This window comes from Lepidochelys olivacea, assembly GCF_965140295.1.
Source record: "Lepidochelys olivacea isolate rLepOli2 genome assembly, chromosome: 1".
In the NCBI taxonomy this organism is placed as follows: Eukaryota; Metazoa; Chordata; order Testudines; family Cheloniidae; genus Lepidochelys; species Lepidochelys olivacea.
This window is the reverse complement of record NC_140411.1, coordinates 159,932,440-159,960,240: the sequence shown is the minus strand read 5'-3', so window position 1 is coordinate 159,960,240 and position 27,801 is coordinate 159,932,440. Positions and strand designations below refer to the sequence as shown.

The 27,801-nt window shown below is 41.3% G+C and overlaps 1 protein-coding gene across 1 annotated transcript in view; it reads left to right on the top strand.

Moving 5' to 3' along the window:
• Positions 1-1,133: 1,133 nt before the first annotated feature.
• Positions 1,134-27,801, top strand: part of UBASH3A (ubiquitin associated and SH3 domain containing A) — a 38,749-nt gene continuing 12,081 nt past the window's right edge. Inside the window, exons 1-8 of the mRNA XM_084617535.1 lie at positions 1,134-1,191; positions 2,240-2,366; positions 6,074-6,127; positions 8,271-8,457; positions 11,512-11,710; positions 14,163-14,332; positions 15,409-15,617; positions 26,851-26,977. Of these exons, the coding sequence (XP_084473661.1) occupies positions 2,254-2,366; positions 6,074-6,127; positions 8,271-8,457; positions 11,512-11,710; positions 14,163-14,332; positions 15,409-15,617; positions 26,851-26,977 (1,059 nt within the window). The 5' untranslated portion in view covers positions 1,134-1,191; positions 2,240-2,253. The remainder of the gene's footprint in view (positions 1,192-2,239; positions 2,367-6,073; positions 6,128-8,270; positions 8,458-11,511; positions 11,711-14,162; positions 14,333-15,408; positions 15,618-26,850; positions 26,978-27,801) is intronic.

Below are 27,801 nucleotides of genomic sequence, written 5' to 3'. Positions count from 1 at the left end.
ACTGGCCTGTCTCCCAAGATTTGTGAGAGCAAAGGTCGTCCTTCAGGATAGGTTGTAGATCCTTGATGATGCATTGGAGAGGTTTTAGTTGGGGCTGAAGGTGACGGCTAGTGGCATTCTGTTATTTTCTTTGTTGGGCCTGTCCTGTAGTAGGTGACTTCTGGGTACTCTTCTGGCTCTGTCAATCTGTTTCTTCACTTCAGCAGGTGGGTATAGTTGTTGTAAGAATGCTTGATAGAGATCTTATAGGCGTTTGTCTCTGTCTGAGAGGTTGGAGCAAATGCGGTTCTATCCTGGAGCTTGGCTGTAGACAATGGATCGTGTGGTGTGGTCTGGGTGAAAGCTGGAGGCATGTAGGTAGGAATAGCGGTCGATTTCTGACCTAAAAGTGGCTATTCTTCAACAAAAAGACTTCAGAAACAAACTCCAAGGAGAGACTGCTGAATTGGAATTAATTTGCAAATTGGATACAATTAACTTAGGCTTGAATAGAGACTGGGAGTGGTTGAGTCATTACACAAAGTAAAACTATTTCCCCTTGTTTATTTCCCCCTTCCCCCCCCCCCCATTCCTCAGACTTTCTTGTTAACTGCTGGAAATGGCCCACCTTGATTATCACTACAAAGGCTTTTCTCCCCCCATCCCCTCCTCCACTCTCCTGCTGGTAATAGCTCATCTTAAGTGATCACTCTCCTTACAGTGTGCATGATAAACACCCATTTTTTCATGTTCTGTGTGTATATAAATCTCCTCACTATATTTTCCACTGAATGCATCCGATGAAGTGAGCTGTAGCTCACGAAAGCTTATGCTCAAATAAATTGGTTAGTCTCTAAGGTGCCACAAGTACTCCTTTTCTTTTTGCTTATTTTGGCAGTTCTGCTTCTGGTCATTGCAGGAATTAGGAAGCAGAGGCATTTAAAAAAAAGGAGAAAAAAGAAAAAAACTGTTCAAAAAGGTTCAGTTTTGGTTCAGTTAGAGGCAGGAGTGAAAGCAGAATTGGCTTGTCTACGCATGGAAATGACTAATATTTCTCTTTTTTCCTAGAGTACTGAGCAAGATCATGGGTTTGATCCTCGGCTGCCCTGAGCTCAGCCTCGGAAGACCTGGGTTTGATTCCCCAGTATGCCTGAGGGGAGGCTGTTAGGGAACTAGTCACAACTCCCTGATCCTCAGCCACTAGGACCTGGCGTAAGTTAACGTTTCCTGCTTGAGGTGTGGAGGCATCTTCAACTTGCATCACTGACATGAGGGCCCTCAGGAACCTTACAGCAGTGGAGAATCAGGCATAGCAAAGGATTGCTTTACCATGCCCTCTCCTGTTCCTTGATGACCCTTTCCCTCTCCCAGCCCCTGATATACACCCTGCCCCCCCAGCCCCCCCACCCTTGTGCCAGGAGAGACATGGCAGCACAGGAGGCAGAGGAGATTCAGTGGAGATTCCCCTCATGTGGGGATTTTTTCTGGGCAATCTCTGGCCATTTTAAACTCGCTCTATAGTGTGTAAACTGGAGAGTCTGATATCCTGTCTCTCCCTGCTGCTGAGTCATCAAGGGAATGCTTTAGTTTACCCAGTACATCATTGGTCTTCGTGCTTGATTGCCAAGAGCAGCTCAGGCTGTGGAAGTACAATTTCTCCCATGCTGCCTAACCTACGTGCTTTGAAGCTGACCTGGAGGGGCCACCTTTAAAGGAGAAATTCTATTTCAGCCTCCATACTCATTCAGTTCTTAGCCTGTCTGATGGGGGTGCCAACAAGAGGCCCAGCTGTGGTGCTGGTTCTGTGAGGCGGAAATCTGTCCGCTAAGAACCAGATTCAGACCACCAACTTATTTCACGTGTGCCGCTGGACAACCAATGCATGGTAACAGCTCATGCTCACTGACTCATTACTGCCTTGGGGTGCATTTAAAATGGTGATCTGAAAGTGAGAGATTCAGTTCCCTGCTGTAAGCAAATTTGCACTTACTATGCATTGTGCTATACTGTGGACATATACTAGGTTAGTCTTGTGCTACAGTCTGCGGCAGGCATACAAAGACTGCATATATTTCTTGCCTTTCAACCACCCTAAAGTAAAAGTGCAAAGACTAACATGCTATGAAAACAGGATATCAGCTTTTGTCAAAAAGATCACAAGGGTTTTGAGGTTTTTTTATCTTAGCTGCCTCTCCCTCCCTCTCTCTCTGTCTCTCTCTCTCTCTACTAATTTCTGCCTGTACTGAACATACATTCACAGGAGGAGTGGAAGAGATGGCAGTGGCTGAAACACAACTATATTCGAAGGTCTTGAACAAAGTCAGAAACAGAAGCACTTGTGCTTTACTGGAATCCCTCTTATCTATGGGATTCCCTGCACATACAGCGTGAGTAGTATTTTTAAGTTACCTCAATATATTAAAAGAATTTTCTCATAAAAATTTGAACACAGACAGCTTGCATTTTTAATAGAGAAAACAGGCAACAGCTTGACAGGGATGTTTCTGTATGTGGATAAGATCTTCTGCTTTGGGCTTAATTTATAGCATTTTGTGGCGTATTAATCTTATCCTAAAAAGAACCTACAGTGCATCCATTTATTATATCTAAATCTAAAAACTATCCACTTTTGGGTTGAGAGATTGTAAAATGTATTAAACACTTGATGCACTCAGTTATCTCCCACAGGATTACCAAAAACGAGTCACATTTTTCATTCATCACTTTTGCTGTAACGCAGTTAAGTTTAAAGACACCTTTTAGCCTATGCTGGGTTCTACGACAAAGCAAAGGCATCTTACCATATGTACGACATTAGAGACTGGGTTTATTTTTCACAAGACATTGTCTTCCTGTTTTTAAATATATAAAACTATTCAATATAACTGTCATTTTTACTCTTTTTATTCCATAAAGAATTTTTCTCAGTTTAGGATCATGTTAAAAAATTACATGCCAAAGGGAAGAGGGGAAAATAGTAGCTCCATGAAAAATACAAATGCTGTCCTCAGTTATACTGGCAACCCCTGTGAGGGAGCAGTGTAACTGTGGGCAGAATTTGACTCTGCATTAAAGAAAAATGCAGTATTAAGGTCACTTTTCCCCCAAACATCTTCAGATGGGATAAGCACATTTTATGTGAGATTTTCAAAGGGATATGGGGGAATCTAGGTCCTCAACTCAGTGACAGTTGGGCAGTTTAATTTTCCTGTGTGAAAATCTCATTCTTCAAAAATTTACTCCCTTTCCTGCAAATTCCTTAATGTGTGTGTGTGTGTGTGTGTGCATGTGTGAGAGACAGAGAGTGAAATAAGGATCCATCAATGTGAATTTAAAACTGACTATAGTACATCTTCATAATCTGTTTTTATATATATATATATATGTTGGCTTCTTACTGAAAATAAAACCAACCAGTGAAGCAACTATGTCAGTATCAAAAGTATAGAATTAATTTTCTAAAGAGCCCTCTATTTTCAGGTGCCAGCTTTAGACACCTTGGGCCTGACTTCAGACGTACTGAGTTCCCATTACTCCCATTATATGTCAATTGAAATTTTGGGGACACAGGTCTTCTGAAAATCTGGCTCATGGTCTTTCCCATCGGGCATCCCAAAACTGAGATACCCAAAACGAGTGTCCAGTTTTGAAAATTTTTGGCTCTGTAGTCTAAATTCTTCAAATCTTTAAAGCACAGTGGTGCTACCTATGGACTGTATTTGTGTTTTCTAGTGTAAAGGAAACAGTTAGATAAATAGTCAAAGTGTTGAGCAAGTTTGGATAAAATTTAAAAAGTAGCCTGGATTTTTGCCTAAAATTTGAATCGAACAACTTTCTGAGCTTAGAAACTTTGGTTATTATTTTTAAACCTTTTGCATGTGTTTTCAGTTCCTGATTTCAGCCATTCAGCATTCCTGGCCTGGCCCAAACCAGTACTCATTGTTGTTAGCATTTCCAGACAGGGATCTGATAGTTTATTCTTCTTCTAAAACAGTACTTTAAAATATATATATTTAAGATATCCTGATCTTACATGATTCAGAGCTGCAGTGCCATAATCTCTTTTACACTAAGGCCCCTTTACATGGAGCAGTTTAAAGGAGCATTCGTGTAAATGGGAATCAGGCAGAATCTCAGCAGCACGTTAACCCCAGGCTTAGAGTACTCATTGTTATTAGCATTTCCAGACAGGGATCTGGTAGTTTATTCTTTTTCTAAAACAGTACTTTAAAATATATATATTTAAGAACTCTTCTCCTTTCTGTTTGAATGATCTTTGTAGACCTAGGATCCATTTTTGCATTAAATTGCCTTATTGTCTACTATTTGCTTTGTGGAAGTGCACAGGAGCCCTAGTCACAGGCCAGGATGCCACCGGGCAAGGTGCTATACAAACACAGAAGAACCCTAGTTGCTGCTTCAATAAGCTTAAAGTCCTAATATGAGCTGAGACAACAGATAGATACAGACCGGCACAAGGAAACAATGAGACAATGCTGATTGGTATGGTAGGCAGAGGTCTCAGCACCCCAGCTGCCTAGCCATCTGTCAAGTTTTCTATAAGCCTAATGGCAAAGGATAGTTTTAAGGAGGAAAATGAAGGAAAACAATGATTTGGCTTTGTAGATGTTGACCGGGAGCATTCCCAAGAGTTGGGGGTTGCATGGGAGAAAGAACAAAAGCTCATTTGAAAATTGACGGAGGATGGCATTGGCAAAGAGAAGGCAGGAGCTGACCTCTTGATAGTGTATGGGAGATGATAGGTAGGGTAGGGATCGCTGCTGAAGGGCCTTGGAAGTGAAAACAAGTTGCTTATGCGTGATGCTATGGAGAAAGGGGAGCCAGTGGAGGGAGGCAAAAAGAGGGGTGACATGATTAAAGCAACCAGTGATCTTCACAGCAGCATTCTGAATGGATATGAGTGGGTAAGATTGCATTTGTCAAGGCCAGAGAGAAGGATGTTGCAGTAATCAAGACACGAGATGATGAGAGCCTGGATGAGAGTGTTGGCGGTGAGGACGGATGAGAAAGGTCATACCTTAGAGATGTTGTGCAGAAAGAATCAGCAAGATTTGCACATAGTTAGGACATAAGGTCCTAAAGAGAGGTCTGAGTCATTCAAAGCTGACACCCAGTTTACTGGCCTGAGTGACAGGAAGGATTGTGGTGGTGTCCACAGTGCTCAAGAAAGAAAGTAGCGGGAGGGCTTGGGGGAAAGATTAAGAGTTGTATTTTGGCCATGTTGAGCCTTCAGTAATAAAAGGACACAGCATGTCATACATAAGTAACACGTTTAATTCTTTATTTACAAATCCACATACAATTTTCTCCCTGGGGCGAAGAAGACAGAAAAAAGCACATGAGATCAGCCGCACTGTTTAATGTGCTGCTGGAAGGTGCACAGATACTACAGGGCTGGATGCAGTATAAGAACTTGAACAGAAGGGAATTAAATGTTACAAATTTGGCTTCAAGACCCCAACAGGCAGAAAATCTTGTTTCAAGTGTAGCAAATATTGTCTCTTGGGTGTAGCAAAAGAAACACACGAGTCATAGTGAGTTTTAGAATTGTGGCCAGGCTGAAATCTCCAGTTCCTCTGCTGGACTTCTCCCCACCTCCCCCACCCCAAGAAACTCGACTCGGTCTCAAAGACGTGTATGTGCAGGAACATACTGCCCTGATAGAAAAAGAAACTGAATTTGGGTATAATTTGGTTCCATAGAACAGTAATTACATATTAGAGATAGACCTGAACCAAAACACCAAACCTGAACCAAAATCCCTGAACTTGTGGCTCAAATCTGTCTCTCTAATGGGCAGAAACCAAACACTGACTCCTTTGGGAAAATTTGGATCCAGATTTCCAGATCCCAAGTATAAGAGTGTTTGGATCTAAGGTTTTGGTTCTGCCCAAATACAGTGTTTGGAGCTGAGATTTTGTTTGACTCATCTCTGATAATAATGTGGGCCCATATACAGTACAAATCATGCTTATACAGTGTATTAAGGAAAAGTCTCCAGAACTCAAAGGAGAATTTGCTGTCTTACTGCATCTATTCTTTTCTCATGGTGAATCCACTTTATTTTCCTTAGGCAAAAAGCTTTGGCTGCTACGGGACACAAGACAGCAGAAGAGGCTTCAAAGTGGTAAGAATGAAACAATTTACAGTTTCCCCAGGAGTACTTTCACATGAAACTGAATGAAATGTAGCTGCTTATGGGCTGTTTCCCCACGGGATTTGGCTTTAGCAGACTTCATGATAAAAATGAAATTAAATCTGAACTCATCTTTATTTTGCTTTATGGGAATAGTTTTATTCGATCTTGTTTCTTGTAGGCATAAAATTATTTGCACAAAGTAAGAGCAGAGTTACTGCTTCCTAGATGATGGTTCTATTTTATGGAACATGAGAGAACCTGTGGGTGTGGGGGATGGATGCTGTCATGATCACCTAATTTTGACATAGTCAAGGAAGGGAGGATTGTGAGGAATCATTATGTAATAAATGTGTCCAATTTCTCACACCTCCATTCGTGCACAAAAAACTCTCGCTCTCACGGAACTGGATGGTGACTATAGATCGGAGAGGAAAGCTTAGATACTCAGCCCATGAGGCAAAAGTAGAAAAGGAGGTGTTCAAGATCAGAGAGATTACAATTGTAAATGAATTTGGAACATGTTAGGTTAAAAGGCATTGACTGGAGGGAACACAACCCCAGGTGGGAAAAGGCTATAAAATCAAGCTGAATGGCTAAGAGTTTACGGTTTTAAAAATAAGAATCCAGGATAGGCATGACCATGAGTAATGTCAATTGCTATTCTTGGGTCATCCGAATTTTTTTCTCCAGCTTGAGACACAGGTGATGGAGTATGGAGATGTTGCTGATGCTGATTTATTTTGCAATTTAAATCCCAAATCTAAGGGCATGTCTACACTATACCCCTACAGCAGCACAGCTGGAAGGCTGCGGCTGTGCCACTAGAGAGTCGTAGTGTAGATGCTTCCTACGTTAATGGAAAGGGGTTTCTCGGTTGATGTAGTTATTCCACCTTTCTGAGAGGCAGCAGTGACATGGGCAGACAAATCCTTCTGTCAACCACACAAGGGATTAGTTTGACCCAGCTACACCATTCAGGCCACAACATTTTTCACAATCTTGAGTGACGTAGCTAGGTCAATCTAATTTTTAAATGTAGACCAGACCTGAGTCAAATCTCAAACCCACGCTCTGTGCTGATATTTGTGAGACACAGAAGAGAGATAAAAGAGCACGCAGCACCAGCAATGCCTCCTACAAAGCAACTGATGTTGCTCCAAGTGGGGCAATGTGAGGCAAATACAGTTAATCATCCAGATACAAAGGCTTAGAATGAGAACATTGCACAGTTGAAATATGCATTATTGTATATTCCTCTTTGTTGTGTTTCCAGCAAGGCTGAGAGGACACAAGTTATGACTTTTACTTAGAGTTTATACTACAAAGAAGGTGGTTCTGGATTTTTTGGATCTGGGTCCATGTGTTGCAAACCATGCTGATATGTGGCATATACTTCTGACACCAGAGTGGTGATCAAGTGGTGGATTGCATGTTCATCCCAGCACATGTCCAGTTCAACATAGGCTACAAAACAAGCTCCATCAGAAATTACTTCATGCTGTGAATTGAAAAAAATCAGAAGCGGATCGTGCTGCAGTTCCCAAAGCAAAATGACTGTTATTACAGATTGGATTACGATTTATTAATTTCAGTTGATGCATTTTCTTTTGGGTTTTTTTCTGGTGGGGGTGTTTTGTTTTGTTGTTGTTGTTTTAACTAGAGGTGGATAAAAACGCCAATTGTTTTTTGAAGGATTTTTTTTAAACCTATTTTTTCAAAACGACCTCCCAATTTTTTTTTTTTCATTTTTTGGTGGTTTGCTCCCCCCACCCCTTTTCCTCCCTTTTCCAATGGCAAAATAGAAAATGGGGGAGAAAATCAAATAAACAATACCACAAGTTTTCTGTTTTCAAATACTAAAAATTATGTTTTCATTTTCAAATGTAAAAAAAAATGAAAATTTTCATTTAAAAACCAAAAGACCTCATCCCATCAATAAATATCATAAGGGGGAATTTTTTGACTAACTCTAGTTTTAATCTGTTCTTATTTCATTATGAATTTCTGCTCATGTAACGACTGGTCGCTTTTCTTTCTCTGCTTTTATTGTGGATGTCTTCACCAGAGCAACGGAGGAATGTGTACACAATCGTGCCTTAACTTACCCTGTGCGATGCACTCTCAATTTCAGGTTGCACTCTCATTGTAATGATCCTTCTTTGGATGATCCAATCCCTCAGGAGTACGCGCTCTATTTGTGCCCAACTGGACCCTTGCTTGACAAACTGCAGGAATTTTGGAAAGAGAGCAAGAACCAATGTGCAAGAAACAAAGCCCATGAGATTTTCCCACACATAACTCTTTGTGATTTCTTTACGGTAAGAAAGCCTTTAACAATTCCATTGAGCACAAAAAACATGCTAATGTAAAATTAAGATTGAAATCTGGGCTCTCCTGAGCATGTATTTTCACTTGCTCTTACAATTATTTTGCACTAATAATTCCTTGCATAATTGGAGAAACTCAGGTGTGATTGTTTTCTATCTGCAAGTAGGAGCACAAATGGTAGTGTGTAAAAATTATATGGATGAGGAATTCAATATGCAAAGGTCAGTGTGTTCAAATAAATGTCATGTTTTGAAAACCCAGCAACAGTATCCCATCACAAAGTATGCTGGGACACAGGCTAAGGTAATTGCATTTATTCCCCTCTACATTTACAAATATCAATAAAAATATTCAGATGGTGGATATTGAGGAATAATCAGGCCAACAAATGTTATGAACTGGAAGTAGGGATTAGAGGGAGATTTTCAAATCTCATGAGAGCAGAGTGGCTGGATTTAGGCTTTTTTGAGGTCTGATCGTTTAAACTCTATGTATGAATATGTCAGTGCAACTGCACACCTAATTTGTACATGCAGCTAACATGGCTGTATTTGCAAATCATGTATTTGCACGTGCAAGTGGTCAATAGTATCTCTTTTTGCCTTCTGAGCATACAAATTAGGCAAACAGTTGCATACGCAGTGTGCACAGAAAAGCAAACCCTCAGCCATATTATCTACTTAACATCCTCTGTGCATTCGTTTGTCAGTGTTTTTGGATGCTGACTGGAAGAACAGTAGTTGCTCTCAGCTCACTGTTGAGAAAGTTTCACATACTAAAAATAGGTATAGAAAAAAAGCTGGTTCTCTTTGCTTTTTCTTCCTGCTTTGGCTGGGGCTCCATTTGCTCTCCTGCCCATCGCAGCTCACATTCTATACCTTAGTATTGCCATGGAGTAAAATCTTAAAAAGTGTGTAAGTGACTTAGGAGCCTAAATCCTATTTTCAAAAGTACTTTAGAGACAGATTTACAGACTTAGGGGCCTAAAGATGCTGATAGGTACCTAGGGGGATTTTCAAAAGCTCCTAAGCAGGAAATTCACCTAGATGCTTTTGGCACCAAAATATCTTTGTAAAGCCTAAACTACCCAGGAGGGTAATTTTGCACTGAGTTTTTATGCACTAACTGCTGCATATTAGATAGTCACAGCAATTACATACACCAGGCAACTGTTTTCTGCTTCAATATAATTCAGTGTGTCTAAACTAGTTGTCCACAATGTCTACATTATCTATGATTTATCTTGTCCTTTGGCAGTTAGTAGCCTAAGTCTAAGGCTATGTCTACACTACATAGCTTTCAGTGACACAGCCAAGCCGCTAACAGGTGCACAGTGTAGCTGCTGTTTGTCGGCAGGAGAGAGCTCTCCTGCCCACAAAAAAATTCCGCTCCCGACAAGCAGCAGCAGCTTAGTCGGCAGAAGAGCACTCCTGCCGACTAAGTGCTGTTCACTTTGGCACTTCTTGTCAGTAAAACTTTTGTCGTTCATGCCTTTTAACCTAACATGTTGTCTTTTTAACACCCCTGAATGACACAAGTTTTGCAGACAAAGTTCCAGTGTAGACAAAGCCCAACTGAAAATCAATGAGACTTAAGATCCTAAGTACCTAAGTCAGTTTTGAAAATGGAACTTAGCCTCCTAAATAACTTAGGCACTTTTGAAAATTTGACCTGTGATCAGAGTGTTTTCTGAATCTAAAGATAATATAATCTAAATAATACGCCCTATGAATATCGAGATATTCTCTACAGAATGAAAAGGAGTACTTGTGGCACCTTAGAGACTAACCAATTTATTTGAGCATAAGCTTTTGTGAGCTACACCTCACTTCATCGGATGCATTCAGTGGAAAATACAGGGGGGAGATTTTATATACACAGAGAATATGAAACAATGGGTGTTACCATACACACTGTAACGAGAGTGATCAGGCAAGGTGAGCTATTACCAGCAGGAGAGAAAAAAAACCTTTTGTAGTGATAATCAAGGTGGGCCATTTCCAGCAGTTAACAAGAACGTGTGAGGAACAGTAGTGGGGGGGAGGGGGGAAATAAACATGGGGAAATAGTTTTATTTTGTGTAATGACACATCCACTCCCAGTCTTTATTCAAGCCTAATTTAATGGTTACTCTCATTACAGTGTGTATGGTAACACCCATTGTTTCATGTTCTCTGTGTATATAAAATCTCCCCCCTGTATTTTCCACTGCATGCATCTGATGAAGTGAGCCGTAGCTCACGAAAGCTTATGCTCAAATAAATGTGTTAGTTTCTAAGGTGCCACAAGTTCTCCTTTTCTTTTTGCGGATACAGACTAACACGGCTGCTCCTCTGAAACCTCTCTACAGAAAGAGTCTTAAACAGCATCCCCCCAAAGGATCAATGTGTACACTTCAGTGGAAGAATGGCATGGGTATCACTAAAACTATATTGATCTGTAAAAGTTTTAGAGACCTTTCGTTGCTGGCAAAGTTGCACATTAGCATCCTTGCAGCACTTCGCCATTAGCTTAGACAACGATCTATTGAAGCAATATGGAAAGTGCCGCGATGGAGCAGTTGGACAAAGAAATTATATTCATTATACTTTCATACTGTATAATGCTGCTGAGACTACAAAATAAAGAGAACAAGTGTCATAGCAAAATGTCAAACACCGTGGAACTAGTTGGCCATTAACGACATTTATAGGAAATAAACATTTATTAATTTGTAATGCATGTAGAGTGTTCTTGCAAGGTGTCAGATGTCAAAGTCTGAATTAACCACAGAAAGCATGTATGGGCAGCAGCACTGTCAAGCTTCCGTACAATGTATCTCAACCCCGTCCTAGGTGGAATATTTCAGGGGATAAGAAAGTAATGTAAACTCTGTGAATCTTCAGTACTTGTTCTTTCTGCTGTGACTGCCAGCCGGAGTGCCAACTAATACCGAACGATGGTAGTGGTTTTATGGTTTGGATACGGACCAGTAGGAATTGTTTAGGAGGCAGTGGGTGCCGCTGATGGTTTGTAATGCATGCTCCCCATATGTTTTCTTTTAGTGTGAAGACCGGAAAGTGGAATTCTTGCATGAAGCCCTAAAGAAAGTTGGTGACAGGTTTATAAATTTTTTCCCACCTGTCATTTCTGTATCACTACATTCGTCTGTCAGCTACCTTGGTTTCTTCATTAATGATGCCCATGCAAATGTCATCAAAGAGTTTGCTGTGGCTTTTGCTACTGAGGCTTCAATCTTGGCAGGTACCATCAATGTCAATTGGAAATTGTAGTAATTTAAGTATCTCCTGAATTTCTGATGGGGCTCAGATCAGATTCTGGTATTCGCTTCATGCAACCATCCTGCCCCAAAGTTTTGAAAAAATCATGCTTGGGGAAAGTGAGGGGCAGGGGATGAGAAGAGTTGGGGGCCTTGCTTTCTCTCTTATTTTACCCAGCAGACATAATGTATCAGCCTAAGATATCTCTTTTTCCCAAAAGCCAGACACATAAAATGGCAGTTAATAGAAACACTTCATGGTGTTCTTATTATCTTTGAGAAATCTCAGCAAAACCTTCACTTTGTAACATTCTGTAGGCAATTACTGGGTAGATTTATCTGTAAAATATATATACTGTGTATCTCTCTCTATTTAGGCACTTAACTGTGGTCATCTCCATGGTTTCTGAGGCAGGCTTGATGTCTGTTCAGTGTTGCATTGCTAAACAGCAGTTTCAGGTCAAGGGGTTACCTTAGTAGGTGTCATGGGTTTTTTATAAAAATAAATTAATGCATAAATTGGAAGCATAATGTGAAGTATTAATGTTCTGAGCCTCCAAAATGGAAAGGGACAGAGAGTATAAAACTTCACCACCCTTAAACTTGAAGCCTGGCACATAATTTAGGATAATGGTGAGTTTTATGATCATGGATGAGGAAATGCAAGAGAAAACAAATGAGTCCAGAAGGAATACATCAGCCAAAGCCTTATCATGTCAGATCCTCTAGCTCTATTCTTTAGTTATGGCAGTGTGGGAAGGTGATGGGCCCCTTTGGCTTTTGGTGACATTCAGGTTACTAAGGTCATGCTGTGACGAAAGGGAGGCAGGAAGAAAGATAGGCATCCAAACAGATCTGTAAATGTCTGGAATTCCTGCAATGCCCCCACAGACTAGTCAGCTCTCATGGTTTGTTACTGAGTTACAGATTTCCCTTCAGGGACCTGTGCTTCGCAGTGATCCTTGAAAACTGCATAAGTGAGACATGAAATACTGAAATAGAAGTTTACTACATTGATGTCACAGGTCAAATCAATAAATATTGCTAAGAATGCCAAAGACTAATGTTAAGCATCTGTAAGTGTAATTCAAAAGACAAAAGGCCAAATGCTGGGTCCATCTTACACTGCAATAAGAAGAGGAGGGAAAGGTAGGGATATATTCAAAGCAATGTTTCTTATGCTGGGGAAGGGAGAAGAACTGAAGACTCTATGAAGTCCAATAAGGACTTTGCAGTACAGCTCTGGTATGTTCTTGGATGTTACAGTGATGAGTATTATAAATAGCCTTATAATATATAGACAGTAATGGGTGCAATAAGGCTTGATACAAAAGAGGTCAAGGGGGGGATTGATCTGTATATTTGTCTTTCTTTGAGTTTTCCTTAGCACTCATCACATCAGCGTACAAGTGTTCTGCAGGTAGGAGCCATGGATTTCCCACCAAGCAATCTCCATAGATCCTGACCTCCTTTCTCCTGCTCCAGGGATAACAGAGGTTACTGCAGGCCTAGGGCTCCAGTCACCCAGTACTTCTCCTGTATGAGGAAGGGAAAGAGATAGCTGGAACCCTTAACCCCAAGGCTATCTCCTCGTGGGAGAGAGAAAGGTGGGCTAAGGGGAGGGGGCTGTTTCAAAGCCATTATCTAAGCAACCTCTTCTTGACCATGTGTCCCATTCATTCCCTCCAAGCTGTAATGCCACCTCCTCCTCACAGTCAGCTCGCTACCCTAATTGGGAGGCACAGCCTCCCCATGTGCAGGGGGGCTGGAACAATTTGTATAATTGGGGTGCTAAGAGCCATTGAACTATACTGTAAACCCTGGATATGATGGAAACCACTTCAAGCCAAGGGGTGCAGCAGCACCCCCAGCATCCCTAGGTCCAGCCCCTTTGCCCATATGTCATCTTCCAGCACTCTGATTTCTATGTTTGGCAGTCAGGACAGTTGCAGGGAAAGGAGAGGAGTCAAGTGTGCAAAGGAGTTTGGGGTGGGGTCATGAGATCATGGAGGATAGGCACTATGCAGCTGCATCAGACAGAGAGAGAGAGTACCTCTCTCAGGGTCCATGGAGTTATATGCAACTGCAGAACCCAAGTGGACTGTGCACCAGCTGATGGCTTAGCAGGATTTGGTTGATGGTATTTTCATTTCTGAGAAGTAATATTTTGTCGAAGAAAATAAGGGAGTATTCATTGGTGAACCAGAAAGAATGAAATATTTTTTTAGAGCAAGGGTGAACTGTGCACATCACCAGATTAAGAATGTTCACTTGGAAATAGTGTAATAGTCTGAAAGATTGCCTTTGATTACTACATTGTTTCATATACTGTGCAGAAGCCTATGGAATAAAATTCTGCTTCATGGTGCTAAATAAACAGCCTAGGTACACTTCACCTCATTTTGTGACCTTATAGGTTTATTATTTTATTCCTAGATTGCCGCGTGAAACCCTGCACAAAGCAGCTGCACCTTACCCTGGCTCATAAGTTTTATCCTCACCATCAAAAGACTTTGGAACAATTAGCCAAATCTATCAACCCAGGACAAAGCTGTCTCTGGACAGCTGCTCTGTATTCTAGAGATATGCGCTTTGTAAATTACCAGGTACAGCGTTCAACATTACTTAGTCTTCTGTAGTCATGTATTTAAAAGCCTTCCTAAAGCAGATTTGTTTTTTATTTATGAACAAAAAAGTGTGCATAACTCATAGTTTCAGTATACATTACAATGCAAGGTGCTTCTTTTGGCTGAAAAATTGTATTCTCAAATCAGTGGAAGATAACCATGCGACATTGTGTGGCTGTTGATATGCAGACCAGTCAGATCTAATTCCAAACTCAAACAGGAAAACTTAATTTTAGACTATTATGGAGTGTGAAAATAAGAAGACAGAAAATAAGCATGAAGTATTTGAAAGTACCAGCATTTTTCCAGGCAAGATCACTGCATAACTGTAAAATCATAAGTTAGTTGACTGTACCTACCTTGGAAAAACCGGTAAGGGCTGAATACCCTAATGTAGGGCATGACTATATCCCTGAGGATTTTCTGCTCAAAGGATTCTTGATTAAAATTGGTCAACATTTTTCAACTTTTCAATGAAGTTTTTTCATTAAAAAGTCTACATTTTTTCATGACATTTTCACCATTTTCCAACCAGATAAGTACAGCATATCATTTGAATTATGGTAGCACCTCAGAACCCTAGATAAGGATCAGGACCCTATTGTGCTAGGCACCGTACAAACAAAACACAAAGACAGTCCCTGCCCCACAGATCTTACAATCTAAGTACAAGACAAGAGATAGCCTAGTGTGCAACACTATGAAACTTACAGTATTTTTTTTCATATGCCAGATAATTATAAATTATGGAAAACATACCTACAAATATTTCTGTCTTTTTTAAACTATTCTACACTTGTTACAGAAAATGAGATTTTTCTGAACAAACGTCTATTTTTATATATAGTGTAAGAGTCCACTACACTCTTTTTCTCTATGATAACGAAAAATGTCATTAAAGAATAAGCTACAGTATTAAAAAAATAGAGAAACAATTTACGGTACATAGTTAAGCAGCTGTTCTCTGAAATGCTCCATCACTGATAACATTAATGTTCTGGAAATGAGACCTGGCATGCATTTGAAGACATTTCCTTTTTTAAATTACCCACCAGATCTTGCAAGCACTCTTCCAATACAAGCCTCAGAACATTGATGAACTAATGCTGAATACTGGAGATTTGATATATGTTGACCGATCACAACAATCCGATGTTAGTGATGGCTGGGTGATTGGTACCTCACACCGGACTGGCTGCAGAGGATTTCTTCCTGAAAATTACACAGAAAAAGCCAATGAGTCAGATACTTGGGTCAAACACAGGTTAGTAAAGCTCCTCTCTGTAATTTCCATGCATGGCTATAGGTACTGTTCTATATTAGCTCCCAAATGCAGTGACTGAGGTCTTTTGACCCACACTGTTGGAAGGTATTGGAACCCTGCAAAGATGCTGATTGATTCTTGCTGACCCATTACAGGAAGTGGGTGCCTTAACACTACCTGGGAAATAAGGAGGTGAGAGTGGTTCTCTGGGCAGAGCTGGCATAGGGTCTGATACACAACATAGCATGCAGTGTACACATTTATAGTGAAGTGGCATCCACAATTACACAGTGTAAGCCAGTAAGCATCAACAGTCCTTAAGGAGGAAACTTGGGGGGGGAGCGGGGGATTTGAGCTTGGAATTTATGTCATGCTGTCATTAGTTTATTTGTAATTAAGCCAAGTTGCAGGAAATTTAATTTTGACCCTATACAGTGTGTGGCTGAGTTGTGGAGCTCTCTTTTCCTTCCTTTCTTTTTTCTACTCTTGTTTTCTCTTAGTTCTCTCTCTCTCTCATGCTATTCACTGTATCCCAGTTCTGCCTCCATAACTTAACAAAACAAAGACAAACAAACCAACAGAATTAGAGACCAGGCCTATATTCACATTCTGTGTGGGATGCCTCCTTTCCCCCATATTTCACCTTCGTTTTTGATCTTTAATTTTCTTCAGAGCAAGAACTATGTTGGCTTATGTGTTTGGAAAACATCTTTTGGAGCTATTAAAATATAGACAAGGATCATCTTTCAAGAATTTCTGCTAGCAAATCTTAGGTTAGAGGGGGAACACATCCTGAAGAATGCTCTCTAGAGCTGTGCCCTCCAGCCGCCCTGGTATGACCCCTCAAACTGCAGGGTCTCTAGCATGCAGAGATTTTGCGTGAGGGCTTCCATGGACTTCAGGGCAGGGGACAAATATGCACTGGAACTGTAATGTCTCCCACATCCATGCTCCCTGTTGCATTTACTCACCAGTTTGTTCCCCTGTGCCTGTGTCACAGAAGAGGAGTGTCTGTCCTATCAACTCTTTCATGAGCGCAGAGACCAATTTGTGTCTTATACATAAGTGATTGTTACTCACTCTACACTGAAATTTGGCGTTCAAAGACTCAACCCAAGAACACTTTTCATACCAAATTTGGCGTGAGTTGTTTTTAGAGGGCTTAGGAACATTAAAATAAAAGGATTGTGGCTGCAGATGCTTTTTGGTCCCTGTGTAACTTAAAAATCTTAATGAATTTTAGAAGAAAATATTCTGCAATACAGATCGGCCCCTTAGCCTATGTTCTGCTTATTGCATCTTCTTTCTTCTTGTTTTGCATTGTTAGAGGTTACAGTGATAATTAGAAATGAGGAAATGTGGAGGCTGCTTCCCCACATAGGTGCCACCTTGATCTTGATGATTTTACCGCATTTCAAAGGCATCTGTCTCTGTGCTGCATTTTGCTCTGTAGTTGCAAGCTCTGCAGATGGTATTTATAGATAAGAGCTTAGCTTCTACACAAAAAGCTGAAAAACAGTCCTTGCTGTATCCTTGAAGGGATGGAGCTAACTGTGTATCATTTCCTGTCTGACACATTTAAGAGGGTTTACACACTCTCCTTGCCATGAATTAATATCTGTTTAACATTATACGGGACAGTTCGTAGGTCAGAAACAGCATGCTTTGGTAAGTGTATAAAATAATTTGGCACAGGAAGCATACCCATGGACTAAGGACTCACTTATGTCCCTCCTGGGGCTACACAGTCCTTAGATCTGACTATATAGGAAAAGCAGGTCTACTCACCTACTTGTCCCACCAACTGGTGGGTGGGTGGGGATGGGATGAAGCCTTAGCTCCACCACCCTTCACTCAATGGCCAAGGAGCTGAGCCAGCATGGGGGGGACATGAGCTGTAGTAATTTGGCACTGGTGTAGACCAGCAGTAAATTACTATCCACCAGGAGGAAGTAGGAGGAAATTTTTGTATTAGATGGGTGTCTCTTCAGGAAGCACAATCCTCCTGCAGTTATTCCTGAGGTGTGCAGCTTAGGGCTTGTCTACATGGCAAGTTACTGTGCTGCAAGCCCAGGTGTGACTCTGTAGTGCACTAGCTTGCTATCCAGTATTGTCCTGTGTGGACACTGCTATAGTGCACCGAAGGCCCCAGAGTGTGGTTCAGCTTAACCCATTGCTCATGTGGTTGCCTGAATCACAAACTAGCTAACTGGAAGGTTTGGTACAGATCTGGCTTTACTCTAATTTGTGAATCAGATTTTTTCAATATTCATTCCTTGTACTGAGACTGCAGCTAAAAATATATACATACATCCCAGATCATCACATCATTGCATAGTCTATTGGCCTATTTATTCAAGGGAGCAGATTTTTTTAAATATACATGTTTTGGGGATTTCAAGTATTAGAAAAGCGTAAAAGTGCATCTTCTGAAGTCTCCTTGATTGGCACATTATTATTGCATCCCTTTCATGGGGCAAAATTGCAATGTTGGCTAAATATTGGGGTGAGCCTTAGAACTATATAGAGCCTGATCCAGTACTGAAGCCAGTGAAATGTTCTCATTGACTTCAGGAGGTGCAGAATGTGCTGCCTTCCCACCCGCCACATGCCTGTGCCAGTTCACAAGATTACAGAGGTGGACATATGGCAGCTACTACCTTAACTTTCATTGAATGCGTATGGTATGATAGTCTTATTATTGTTATGCTGAGAGGTACTGGTGACTGCATCATTCAGCAACCTCTTTGAGACTGGGTGTGAATGTCCCCTTCTTTGAATGTAACTGTCAGGCTGAGTTAATGAGAAGCCTCCCAACACAGGCCATGTCTACATTACAGCAGCCACAGTGACACAGATACAACACTGCAGCTGTGTCGCTGTAGCACCATAATGTAGCTGCTTCCTCCATTGACAGGAGGGGTTTTTCCATTGATGTAGTTAATCCACCTCTCTGAGAAGTGATAGCTAGGTCAGTGGAATAATTCTCCCATTGACTTAGCAATGTCTACACCAGGGGTGGGGGGCTAGTTCAAACTTACTGTGGTCCTCCAGGCACAAAATGTTTCAGTCATGAGTGACCTAGCTAAGTTGATCTAATTTTTAAGTGTAGACCAGGTCTAAGATAAATGGGGGTTGTGAACCTTCCCAAGAGCTTGGAGTGAGAGGGCAGAGGGGGTTTGCTGAGTATTGTTTGTATTGTGCATATGAGGGGAGGAAGAACAAACAGAACAGAAAGAGAGGCAGAGGCAAAAAGGCAAGAAAGCCAAGCAGTAGCTAGTGAGTACAGTGTGACGCACACAAAGAGAGCTTTGGGGTCTGTTGGCTAAAAGAGGCTTGGGGATATAAACTAAGAAACAGCTCCTTTTGTTCTTGGTTTCTCCTGTGTTCAGAGAAGCAGGACTTTGTACATTCCTTGTACATAAACAAGACTGTATCAAAGAAAATACTAGACTCCATCAATTCTACTTTGAGCTGGAATATGGCTGGGGCTCTGAATTTTGACTAGCCACATGGGTCAAAAAATGCACAGTAGTAGTAGGATCCAGTTTCCAAGGATACAGATTATGGTATTCCTGTTGAACCAAGATGGAACAAATAATGGAGATGCCTACAGAAATCGGAAATGGCCACTAGAAATTAAAACAAGGCCTAAAACAAGAGATTTCCAAGAAAGGGTTTAGAGAAAATTTGGAGGATGAGATAAGATCCTTGTTGGAGGAGCAACTACAAAGTGCCTCAAGAGACTGGGAAACACGCTTGGGTTGGAATGGTAAAATGGCTTGATGAGGTGACCAACAGTCTGACTGCCATACACCAGAAGTTTTTCCACAAAATAGTGGAGATCAAACAGGCTTTGGCCAATTTGGAACTTGCTAACTGAAATGAATTGCAGCAAGGACTTAACGAGTTGAAAAATTCGGCTCCAGAAGGAAATCTAAATATCACAGAACACAGTGGCAGGCAGCCATCTGGATGAGAAATTGAGCCAGCCAGAGGACTTGGGTAAGACCAGATGTTTGCAACAGATTTCACGCCGCTTGTAATCTACAAAGGCCCAGAGGGGAGCGTTCAGCCTGTCCCAGGTCAGATAATGCAAAAGGGAGGGGAAAACCCCCTAGGACACTTATTTGGCTCAGTTCAACATTATAGCTCAAATCAATGGCAGATGGACAGAAAAGGGGGTTACTAGCAGCCAACGTGGGTGACCCAGCTCTGAAAGTGCTGCAGAACTTACCTGCAGAAAAGAGACAGAGTTATCCAGACCTGGTACAAGCCCTGGTCATGCACTTTGAAGCTAGCCATCAATCTGAGCTGTCCAGAATGCAGCTAACAACTAGAAAGAGAGAAGAAACCCCATCTGGCAGAGGACCTGCAGAGGCTTGTGCTCGTAGCATACCCAGATAGGAATGAGGCCTTCCAGGATACATTGGCGATGGACCAATTTCTAGATGATCAGCTGGAGTTGGACTTGCAGATCAAGATCAGTGAAAGGAGACCAAAGACACTCTGAGAGCCTGTGGAATTTCCCACAGAACTCGAACATTTCTTTACAGCAATGCACCAGTAGAGGAAACAGCTGATAGTGAGGAAGATAGAAGTTGAATGCCAGGAGCCCTGTAAGTACCATTCTGTGTCTAATATATATGATGAAAGAGGGGATTCTATTCTGGTTCATGACTGTATTGAACGATTAGAAAAACTGATTAATTTGGTTTGTAAAGAAGGGAAATTGGCAATAATACAAAATTTAAAGGAAACAGTCGGTTAAATGCTAATACTGACAAATGCTGACAAAATTGGCCACCAACAAGAAGGACTTTTAAAACTGTATTTCAGGTCAAGACAGACTGTCACCAGTGTGTAGTGAAAGCCTCTGTCTCAGTTCAGGAAATGGTAGAACACCACGCTGAAGGGTCAACGGGTGGTGGAGGGTACAAACATCAGCCCCTCAGTTTTCGTTTCAATGTGCGCAGTTGAACAAACATGGGGGTTTGGCTATTGAGTGTGTAATAGGATCTGCAAAATGCACAGTGGTGATTGGCACTGGCTCAAATATAATAGTTATTAAACCAGACCTGTTAAAAAAGCTAGGGGACAGGGGATCCATAACTGAACCCCCTCCTTGGTCTCAAATGGAGACAGTGACTGAGGCAATGAAACCCATCCAAAAACTGGGAAAATTGGGTTTGAAGATTGGACCTCTGGAATTCAAGCCAGAGGTCTGGGTGGCTGAAATAGTGGCTGAGCTAATCGGATTTGAGCTTGGCTTGGATTTGATTATGGCTAATAACTGCGTAATCAGTGCCAGGAAAGGTGTTTTACAAATTCAGTCTGTGGATGTTCCCTTTAAAGATATAGCGCAGATGAGAAAAATGGTTTGGAGGCTGTTTGTTTGCAATGAACAAATTGGCCTGCCCCAGAAACCATTGTACCAGCTACACACTGTGGTAGCTTTGCAGCACAGGAAAAATAGGAAGCAGAAGAAATCTAGTTTGAGACCCAGCATCTTAAGAGGAATCTTAGCAGCTAAAGCACCTGTGGATCTGAAAGAAGAACTGATCCCCGTTTGCTTGCTGAGTGCTTCCGACAAGCAGCAAATAGCAAAACAAGGAAACCATTTCAGTGGACAGCAGGGTGAGCTTTAGCATTGTCACAGCTGAAAAAGGCTGTTGGGACTGCCCCTTTCATATTGGACACAGATCCTAGTGCTTACTGTTCCGGGGTGGGGGAGGCAGGACGGAGGGAGAATTTCAGCTTGGCTGCCCTCCCTCTTGAATCATTTGAAAATGTAGCTGTGGAAGTTGAGGTTGGGGCCTGGTCTACATTTAATAGTTAGGTCGACATAGCTGTGGTGCTCAGGGATGGGAAAATTGACAACCCTGAGCACCATAGCCATGACAATCTAACCGATGACATAGATGCAAAGTAGGTAGACAGAAGAATGCATCCATTGGCCTAGCTACCATTGTTCAGGGAGGTGGAGTTCCTACAACAATGGAAAAACCCCGTTTCTCACTGTAGGAAGGATCTGCACTATGGTGCTACAGCAGTACAGCTGTGCTCAGGACTGGCCCTAGACCAAATGGTGCCCCAGGCGAGGAGTGTCCTTGGCGCTCCCCCCACCCCATTTGTTAAACTTTTCAATATCTTATTTTTTACTGTATTTGTAGCCCATTTCACAACTTTGATGCACGATTTGCATACACTCTTTAACCCTGTCATACAAGATGATAAATGTGCATGGTAGAATCTGTAAATCTGTTATTTATTCATGCCATATATAACCAAATAAAAAATTGTTTCCTCTAAGCTTATAGAAACTTTTTAATTCTAAGAATAACTGAAACATACTAAAATCAATAAATTGAACTGTGCACCAACATTGGGTGAACCAGTATTAATTAGTGTTACAGTAGGTGACAGTCTTAGAATTTAAACCTAATCCCTTAGTTCAAAAGGTGACTTTTCTCACCTTTGTCCCCACAAACTGAAGCACAGCTTCAGAGAGATTCAAAGATTGGGCAGTGGCATTTTCAAGCAATAAAATAGCAAGTGATGTCAGTCTGTCATTGGCCAGTGTCGCACAAAGATATGTTTTAATTAGCCTGATCTTCGAAGAGTTGCACTCACCACTCATGACTGTAAATGGCAGCGTGAGCAGAATCCTCAAAGCTATTCACACATTAGGAAAAGTGTCCTTCAGCTCTGCATCATGAATGAACTGGAGAACTTTGAATGGAGAGTGTTTCCTGGGTGGCAAAATGTGATGAATGTTGTCTAATTTGACAAACAAGTGTTTAATCATTGATGTCCAAACATTCTCCATGTGTCAGCGTCCAGTGAAGGTCTGTACAATTGTTCAAGAATGTTTTCCTATCTGCCAGCAGCTACAAAAACTCCCAGCTCTATTCGTGGTGCTTCATTTGTCTGAACCTTTCTTCAATGGACACTTGAGCAGTGTCAACTAGTGAGCAAAAAAACCCTCCCTATTGAATTATTCTTCCAAGCTTCCCTTCACTTCATCTCTGCCCTTGTTAAGAAACTGTCTCTTCTTCTGATGAATGCCTGTTTCCTTGAAGACAGGCTCAACTCCTAAGTTTTCTGCCATTTCTTTGGCAGCAGTGATGGCATTTTCAAATCTGGTGTCTCTGGAGGCCACAATGAAATCAAGGCAGCTTCTCATCCAAGTAGTAGTGGTTGCGATGTCCACTGACTAAGTTTGTAATGCGTTGCTTACAACATTTACTTGGAACAGGATATCGTGCCAAACCACACTTGAGACCAAAAATTGGAAGTCAGTGATCTGGTTTGCCAGGCTTTGCGCCTCGTGTCGGATTCAGGCCTCGGCTTTACTCTACTGCGCCGATTCCATTGGGGCTTCGTAAACCTCAGTTACTTGGTACCTCAGTGACCTTATGTTGTCAATGTGCCTCTCCCAGCAACTGTCACTTAGGCTTCATGGTCAGATTTGTAACATTGCCCACGAGGATCTTCCATCTGAGAGCTGACGCTGAAAACAGGACGTATCTCCTTTGCAGTACTCTGAAGAGAGAGATGCTGCATCTGACACAACCAGGCTGAGGGAATGGCGGCCACAAGGCACAAAGAAAGCTCTTGGATTCAGCACAAGGATCCTTGCCTGGATTCTACTGTTTCTTCCCTTCACGTTCACACTGTTGTCATAGTCTTGCCAGTGGCAGTCCTGAAGCTTTATTTTATTCTAATTCTAAACGTTCATAAACAGTTCTGTTAGGCCTTTCCCAGTAGAGTTGTCTACAGACCAGAAACAGATAAAGTGTTCCTTTATTTGGATACAGCCATCCTCATCGTCAACAAATCTTACTGTAAATGATATCTTTTCACTGTGGCTAATGTTAGGAGTGCAGTTCGTTATTACAGGGTAGTACTTTGCTTTGCCAAGCTGCATCAATATGTTATCAAGCACCTTCCTTGCCATAAGGTCACTCAATTTGTTTTGAATTGTTTTGCTGCAGTAATGGTCCATTGCGTCTCTATGAACTACTAGATATTGGTGTTAATGCATGACATCGTCGTATTTCCCAGGAGCTCTACCAGACTGAGGAAATTACAGTTATGTTCACTGAACAACTTATCTGACAAGCCCCAGAAAATCAAATTATTCTTTGCAAGGAAGAGGGTAATTCAGATCAGACACTCAAGCACATTCCTCCCCTGCTGGGTTTCTACATTAATAATGCACTGGTTTTCTGCATCTATGTATTTTATTCAGCTTGAGCCTGTATTTGACCTCCATCCATTTAGAGTAGGCTGTAATATGGCCTGGTGATTTTTCATGTTGTTTCAGAGCATCAGCTAAATTATGCCAGTAATTGTACCCAGAAAGCAAAAGCAACAATTTGGCATTCTTGTCAAATATTTTGCAACAAAAACAGAACACTTTGTCAGTTAATTTCGAGTAAACTAGCCAATGCTGATTCAGTTTCTCACCATGCTTGCAAAAAGAAAAGGAGGACTTGTGGCACCTTAGAGACTAACCAATTTATTTGAGCATAAGCTTTCGTGAGCTACAGCTCACTTCATCGGATTCTCTAAGATGCCACAAGTACTCCTTTTCTTTTTGCGAATACAGACTAACACAGCTGCTACTCTGAAACCTGTCACCATACTTCAGCACTCTTTCACAGTGTGACTTTGAGAAGTGTCGCTTCTGCTCATTTAATGGAAATCTCATATCCTTGATTTTGTCTGACCTTTTCAAAATTGTGCAATCAGTATGGGCAGCGTTTAGGATCACTGGCCATAAAGAAGGATCTGATGTATTGATTTGTGATGTGCAATTTTTCTCACTGCTGTTTCTGTCATCATGCGAGGCTGATTCTTCTTTATCGTTTCTCTCCTTTTCATGTAAACCAGATTTTTCTTTGTCATTATTCTCCTTTTCATGTGAGCCACATTCTTCTTTATCATCACTCTCCTTTATGCCACCAGGAAAACTGGATGATTCTCCATCACTTTCCTCACATTTCCATTCCTTATCTTCAGGTAAATCTGCTAATTCCTTAGTAATAAGACTTCCATCATTTACGCTTCACTCCTCAATTTCTTCTGCATTGGGACGATCACAACTGCTTAAAGTCTGGTCTATGTTCTTCTGTTTCAGATATCTTCCCATTAAATTTACCCCTGACTGCAAACTAGATTGCAATTGAGATTTTCGCTTCCTATACTGAGCTCCTGAAGTCTTCTTCATGGGCATCTTTTTTGTACAGGGGAAAATAGACAGTATTAGGGAGAGCAAAAGTCTGTGTTCCGCAGTCTTAGAAAGTCCTCAAACATTATGTGTAAAGCATGGCAAAAGAAGAAACAGTATTTTTTTTATATTGTTGCATAGATATAGGTTCACTAGATATCATAGAATCATAGAATATCAGGGTTGGAAGGGACCCCAGAAGGTCATCTAGTCCAACCCCCTGCTCAAAGCAGGACCAATTCCCAGTTAAATCATCCCAGCCAGGGCTTTGTCAAGCCTGACCTTAAAAACCTCTAAGGAAGGAGATTCTACCACCTCCCTAGGTAACTCATTCCAGTGTTTCACCACCCTCTTAGTGAAAAAGTTTTTCCTAATATCCAATCTAAACCTCCCCCATCTCTGGCATCTCATTAAATCTGTCCTTTATTAATCGCTACTTACACTCTTAAGTCTTAAAATACAGTACACTTTCATAATTACACAATAAAACAAGGTTCACAATATTGCAGCTAGGCTCTCACTTCAGATCAGTTTGTTCTTATATCTCACTCACTGACTGACTGGCAACGCCATGCCCCGATATACTAGTGAGGGCATGGCTGACAACATTCTAGGAGGTTCGAGGAAAATGTAGTTCTCAAAGTCTGGAAGGTTCCATGAGATGCTACAAGGTCCAGAACATTCTAGGAGGTTAGTGAAAAATGAATCCACATATGGAATACCTGAAACATTTTACTTCATACCTTCTATTTTCCTTTTTTTCAGTAACAACCAAAAATTGTACCCCGAGTTCGGCGCCACCCAATCCCGGCACCCCAGGCAGTCGCCTGGGTTACTTGCCCCTAAATCCGGCCCTGACTGTGCTTATGTAGTGTTGTTGTGTAGACATGGCCTAGAAAAGTTGTTATAGAGATCAAGCCCACAACCCCCATTCAAACAGAATGAGCAGGGTCTGCTTCAGCCAACAAATTCCACAGAAACAATAGGGATTGCGCTGGTGATTGAAGGAAAGTCCGTCAGGGAGTAAAAAATGCCAAAGGGTTTTGGGTGGGAATTAAATCAATTTGGATTGATGAGGTGAAAACATCTGGACAGAAAGACAGCGGTCATATGTAGATAGAAAATTTTCTTTTTGCGAATACAGATTAACACGGCTGATACTCTGAAACCTGTCATATGTAGATAGCCTTGTATCATTTGGCGTGGGTCATACAGGGTATCATCATTTTGGGTACCATCAGAATTATGGACAGTGCTAAAACAGGAGGAGCGTTATGCTGAGAGGTACTGGTGACTGCATCGATCACAAACCTCTTTGAGATTGGGAGTGAACGCCTCCTTCAATTAACATAACTGTCTGGATAAGTTAATCAGAAGCTCCCCCTAAGGCAAACAGGGATTGTGAACCTGCCCAGGAGTTTGGACTGAGTGGGCAGAGGAGGTTTGGGGTGTGTGCGTTTGCGTGTGAGTGCATGTGTGTGTGTGTGTGAGGGAGAGAGAGAGAAAGTGAAGCAATAGCCAGTAAGCGTAGTATGATTCTGGAAAAAGCCAGAGAGTGATCTTGTGGGTTTGTTGGCTAAAGAGACTTGGTGCCATAAACTAAGAAACTGCTCCTTTGTTGTTGGTTTCTCTGGCATTCAGAGAAGCAGGACTTCGTACATTCGTTGTACATAAATAAAACTACATCAATAAGACTCCTTCAATTTCTGCTTCCAACTGGAACATCTCCAGGACCTCGAACTTTGACTAGCCATTCAGATCAAAAGAGGCAACGTTATTTATTAACCACAATCTGGCAATAGCCTGGCACTTATATTAGTACTGTGGGATCAGACTTTCTCATATACAATTTTGCAAAGCATGTCAAAACTTTTTATGGTTCTGCTCCCACTGAAGTGAATGGGAATCTTGCCTTTGACTTCACCTGGATACAAGATCAGGCCTTAAAAATCCCACCTCTCTATGTGCATCTGTCTGTTGCTTCTACTTTTCCCACAGAGAATACACTTTAACTCCAGCTTCAGGACTGCTCCCCAAGAATGAAAATGAGCCAAGACCTAAACTGAATGGTGAAGTCCATAACCCAATAATGACAAAGAGTGTAACCCAAACGCTTGCTTTCCAGGTAATAATTCTTCATTTCTTACTCTTTGACAGATGCATAAATATCAGTGCAGGTAACATGCTTATACAAATACATGTTTTTAAATGAACATTTAATATCAAATTTCAATATTTTCTATAGAGAAATTGCTTTTACATTCTTAATGACTCTTTACCTCTGCCTGTAAAAAATAGCAAAGCAAATGAAAAAAAAAACATAGTTTCCAGCTGTCAGCTTTCTTTATGTGCAAGGAGTAAACAGATCCTCCAAGTATAAGCAAGGCTTGTGTCCAACTGTGGAGATACGGCTTGGGGAGCAGTGTGCAGATATTGCTAACAGTAGGCATTGGGCCTAATTCGTCTCTCATACCAGTCTGAGGCCTGCATAACACCACTGATTTCAATGGATTTACACCAGTGTAACTGAGAGCAGAATTAGGCCCTTTGTTTGTACTTCCTTGGCCAAACTGATTTTATTTTAGATATTTATATGCCTTATAGTAGGATCTTAGCACCTAGTCTGTAATGTCTTTATGTGTTTTTTATATATATATCTATAATAAATAGGTGTGTAAGACAATAGCAGAGTAAATTAGTTTAAAGGCTCACCATCAACACTGGCAGATTTAAATTTTTAACCTCTGCCCTCAAAATTGATGTGGTTTGTTTTTTTGGGGGGCTTGTTTTGGTTTTGATTTTTTACAATGTATACCCAGTATTTATTAACAGATCGCCCAGCAAAGGGCAAGAATTTGACTAAATCTCAGCTTCTCAGATGGGCTCCTCACTTGGGTGCATGGGGTCTGATGTTCATGTGACCTGGGTGCATTTGTCTGTGTAGCACCA